The sequence below is a fragment of the Cupressus sempervirens genome, chromosome 7 (assembly GCF_028749045.1).
Source record: "Cupressus sempervirens isolate cs-2001-9-10 chromosome 7, ASM2874904v1, whole genome shotgun sequence".
Lineage (NCBI taxonomy): Eukaryota > Viridiplantae > Streptophyta > Pinopsida > Cupressales > Cupressaceae > Cupressus > Cupressus sempervirens.
This window is the reverse complement of record NC_143124.1, coordinates 160,006,268-160,010,785: the sequence shown is the minus strand read 5'-3', so window position 1 is coordinate 160,010,785 and position 4,518 is coordinate 160,006,268. Positions and strand designations below refer to the sequence as shown.

The following is a 4,518-nucleotide window of genomic DNA, read 5'->3' as shown; positions in this document are numbered from 1 at the left end:
TGTAGAGCTAGTTCTTGCAGTTTCCCATTTCATCTTATCCAATCATATCAAAAGAGAAAATAAGATAACTTGATTCATTGTGCCCAACTCATCTAAAGGTTTGAAGTTGGGCCTATGTATGTTGATATGAATGAGTTTGACTCTTAGTTTGAATGTTTAGATAAGAGAACCCCATTTCCATAATATATAGGAACAAATACTTTATCCACTATAGATGTTGAGTGTATGGTAGTCTCATATGTATGCACAAAGACAATTTAGTCGAATAGTCTATTGAACTGAAGTTTGAAAAGTGTAATTAAAGTCGAATGCAATTGCAATAATCAAAGTGCTATCCATTTGGCTAAAAGTCCATCATATCACAAGGCTAAGCGTATTGTGTTTAAACACCATTTTTTAAGACATGATATAAATAGAGGTGAAATCATAGCTCTTCAAAAAGTTCAATAAAAATATATTGACTTGTTGAGAAAGTCCACACTATTAGAGAATCTAAGATGGAGTTTGGCTTCACTTGGCTTTCAAAAAATGTGATGAAGATTGGACATGGGTAGGTATCTAAAGTATTGTTAAGACAAAGATTGTTAAATTGTGACAATAATATAAAACAAATCATATATATCTTATCTTACAAATATCTACCTTTTCTATTAAGAAAATGTCTACTATTTTCTTAAGAGAGAAATCTATTTTTCAAAATTTGATGATAATATGAAATAGAGGATATTGTGTATAACTTTTTTCTAGTGAAACATATGTGAAGATTGTAATTTTTTTATTATCAATAAGAATACATGCACATTTGTTTGGTGTATACTAGCTGATTACAGCAGGGTAGATCAAAGTATTTAGAAATGTTACTCCATATTAGAGGTGAAGTCAAGTTTTTAGCACACAAATCATATAAGAAAAAATGACCCACAACCCTTCCCCACTCCAAAGAAGAGTAGAACATATGACCTCAAAAAAGTTAACCTTAAGATACAAACCAACCCACCTCTAAATGGCAGCTCAGCTTCCAACTATGCTACAATGAAGTATGCATTATGAATCCGTCAACTATTCCTTGAAAAATTATACTCGCATTAGTTCTGTGCACATTATCATAACAGCAAGTGTAATACCATTCTTCTTGGGTAACTTCGGGCAAAGAAGTGAGAACAGATCTCGGAGAGATGCTACGCCTTTCGTGAGTTCTCAAGTCTTCTAGGGCTTGAGTAATATGCTGGCCTACGTTCTCTGATTGCTTTCATATTTTAATGACATCTTTCAATTTTTTTGATGAATGTTCGTTGAAAGATGGGTAAAGAATAATAGTTGGAAAAGACTGCAAAGAAAACATTCATCTTACTTTTTGACTTCAATGTCATTTTCGAGGTGGTGTCACTTCTTATTTGAATTTTATCATCCATCATGGTTTAAAAAGTATTCCGCGTGTTTTCAAATTTGAGATGGAGCTTAACTTTTCAACAATCATGTCATCCATATTCATAACAATTGACAATCCAATGCACCTTCATTAGTGGAAATATTCTATTCCCCAACATTACCCACATAACTATAGCCATAACTTACAGAATTTACAGTTCGTAGAAATATGTTGAAAGTTTGCAAACATGAAATAAAGAAAATGTTTTTGAGTTCTTGATATGTATCTCCAACATATGGAAAGCAAGTATATGTATTCATAAATATGAACAGGTTGAAGCATTTGCTCTTCATAACTTCAATAACTATAATTTATATGATTACACATGGATCTTCATCTATAATAACACATGGATCTTCGTAGAATTACAATCAAAGTCGGTAGGCAGGTCATATTGCAGGCAATATGATCAATTTTCCTTCGAACCAATGTTTAGTTTATGAACATTATTGATTATTGCGTTTTCATGGAGCTAGGCCACATCTCTGCATTTTTAACCTTGCAAATGCTTTCTAAGATTCCAGTGGGTGATATGTTCCCCATGACTGTGACCTTCTTCATCTCCAGATCTATGACAATTGATGTAACCCCTGAGACAATAAACATAAAACCTATATGATCAGCCATTGTTACATGATTGTTGGTCTTTGAATCAGAGAATGTGTATCTAATCATATATGCCATAAAACTTCAATGCTGAAAGACCCACACCTTCTATTTTAGATATGTGCTTTCTCACTTTCTTGGCACATCCCTGGCAATGCAATGACACCTTGAGCACCACTTCCTGTACAAAGCACCAACAAGGTTTATGAGGACCATTTCACATGATACATTGCACTGCAATATCCATTTTTTAGTATTATTTCATGAAAAATCATTCCTTATATGGCTGAACTCTTCTAAGCTTGAGTGATTCTATTGGCACTGATGATTCAGGGGGTGCTCACAAGGTTGAAGTAGATGGACACTAGCCAAAGGAATCATGGTTACAAGTAGTATGCCAAGTGGACCATTCAAGATCATGAGAGATTGATCATTTCAGGAATGCGTAATTGTGAAAATTTGTGTCACTTCAGGAACTACTACTTCATGTCCACTGGACCATTCAAGCTCATGAGAGATCTATTAGTACAAGAATGTAAATCGATGAAGATTTGTGTTGCCAAGGGACAATTCAGATTCATAAAGAGATTGTATCATTATAAAAATGCATATTAAACAAGAGTCTACAATACAATGGTAAATTGTGTGAGCCTCACATTTGAAATTTCTTGAATTCGAATCTACTTGAACTTAATAAATAATTATTATTATCAAGAATTTCACTTTCATACTCTAAAAAGCTAAGCTAGTATATAATGCAGCTCAACAATTCAGATAAATGAAGATAATTTTCAGTAATCAAAACCTAAACTAATGCTGATTTTAAATAAATTGAACCTTTGGGATTTGTTTCAATGCCGGGGCTTGTTCTTCAATTCTGACATGATGGGTACTTGTCTTGTCCAGTTTAGGAGTTTGAATCTCCAAGACTGCACTTTTCTGCCCCTCGAGAAGCCTTGTATGTTCAGAAATAGCTTCGCCACTTCTCTTTGAAGGATGTTGTTTCTTTAGAGAAAAACAAACTACAGTAGACCCTGCTGACATACAGAAGATCCCCAAGAAATTCAGCCATCTCATATTTACAATCACAAAGGACCTGCAAACAAACCCACTTCCTTTCAAAGAAATGATATCTTATCATCGAAATTGGGTTTGTAGATAGTTCAGTGTTATGAATAGAAATATACAAAACATGCCTAATAAGAACACTTGACCATTAACAGACAAATTTTTCCACTTTTTAGAAAAGTTTCAAAGGCATTCAACAACTGGATTACTGACGTTTCCCGATCAGAAATAGTACCCAAAGACAATACAATTTTCCCTCCATCCATGTGAAAAGCCTTTAAATATTATATCATTCATACATGATTGGTCCCAAATATGCTTTTTTCACATGGTGAAGATGCAAACATTCAATTTTAGTAGGACCACCAACCTTTTTTAACATACACAGGATTGAAAGTGCCTTTGATAAGTAATTCAATGACCAATTTGAATCTTGTCAATTTTGTGAGCTATTGAATGCATTATAAGTCAAAGATCACACTGTATTCTGACATTTTGTTTTCTTTTTTTTTGGGCACTTGTGAGTAAGACAGAATTTCTGCTCAAGATAATGTTGAATTTCTTACAGTTAAAGTGCGATTGGACAAGAATTGTGGTTGTGCATGTATAAGATATTGCTGGTATGATAATTATTAAATGGATGCCAGTCAGTCATCACACATCTCTATGATTGTTTTTGGTGACCTCTTGGTGTTTTTTCTGTTTTTTTCACTACAAATCTTCACCTTGTATTACAAAGAAAATGCATATATAATACCTTCAATATGATTATGGCAGACCCTTGTAGAGTGTAGGATGGAGATGTGTAGTTTTATAGGGTTTAAAATAATGTTTTCACAGGACTGCGAGGATGTTTTAACCATAAGAGGACAAACTACAGGGGTTAATAAGCATTTCGAGAGGATTGCAAAGAATAAAAAATGTTTCCAAGAATAATTTTATCTGGTTTATACTGCTCATTTTTGGTCTATGAATAAAGTTGAATGATTCTAAATGAATAAGATTGGAATGGTGTCCTCTAAAGATTTTGGTCCAATGAATACTTCTCAGTCTATTCGTGTAATAATTCTATTGAATAATTTTTTACCTAAGAAAGATTATGTAAACCTTAAAAAAATATTAAATTAATTTTTTTGAAGATTACTATTATATAGTTTAAATTATTTACTAAAAAATAGTATAGATCAATTATGACATATTGTTTTTTCCTCTAATCTAAATGTAATTTTCTTAATTTTAAAAATATTTTTTAGGATTAGTTGGTCAAAATAACTTGACTTTTGTACAATTTTATAAGTTGCTTTTAAGATATTAAATGCAATTGAAATTTTAAATAAATTAAATGTTGGTTGTCTTTTTGTTTAATTATTTTGACATTAATTTTATAAATAACATAAATATCTATATCTATAAAT

General features: G+C 32.1%; 1 protein-coding gene across 1 annotated transcript; it reads right to left on the bottom strand.

The window, feature by feature from the left end:
* Positions 1 to 1,622: 1,622 nt before the first annotated feature.
* On the bottom strand, positions 1,623 to 3,247 carry LOC149546005 (heavy metal-associated isoprenylated plant protein 36-like). The gene is made up of 3 exons (XM_089794527.1): positions 2,873 to 3,247; positions 2,141 to 2,216; positions 1,623 to 2,019 (listed from the first exon to the last, which is right to left on the bottom strand). The coding sequence occupies exons 1-3, from the start codon at positions 3,110 to 3,112 to the stop codon at positions 1,883 to 1,885; spliced, it is 453 nt and encodes a 150-aa protein (XP_089650653.1). The 5' UTR covers positions 3,113 to 3,247; the 3' UTR covers positions 1,623 to 1,882.
* Between the last annotated feature and the right edge of the window lie 1,271 nt (positions 3,248 to 4,518).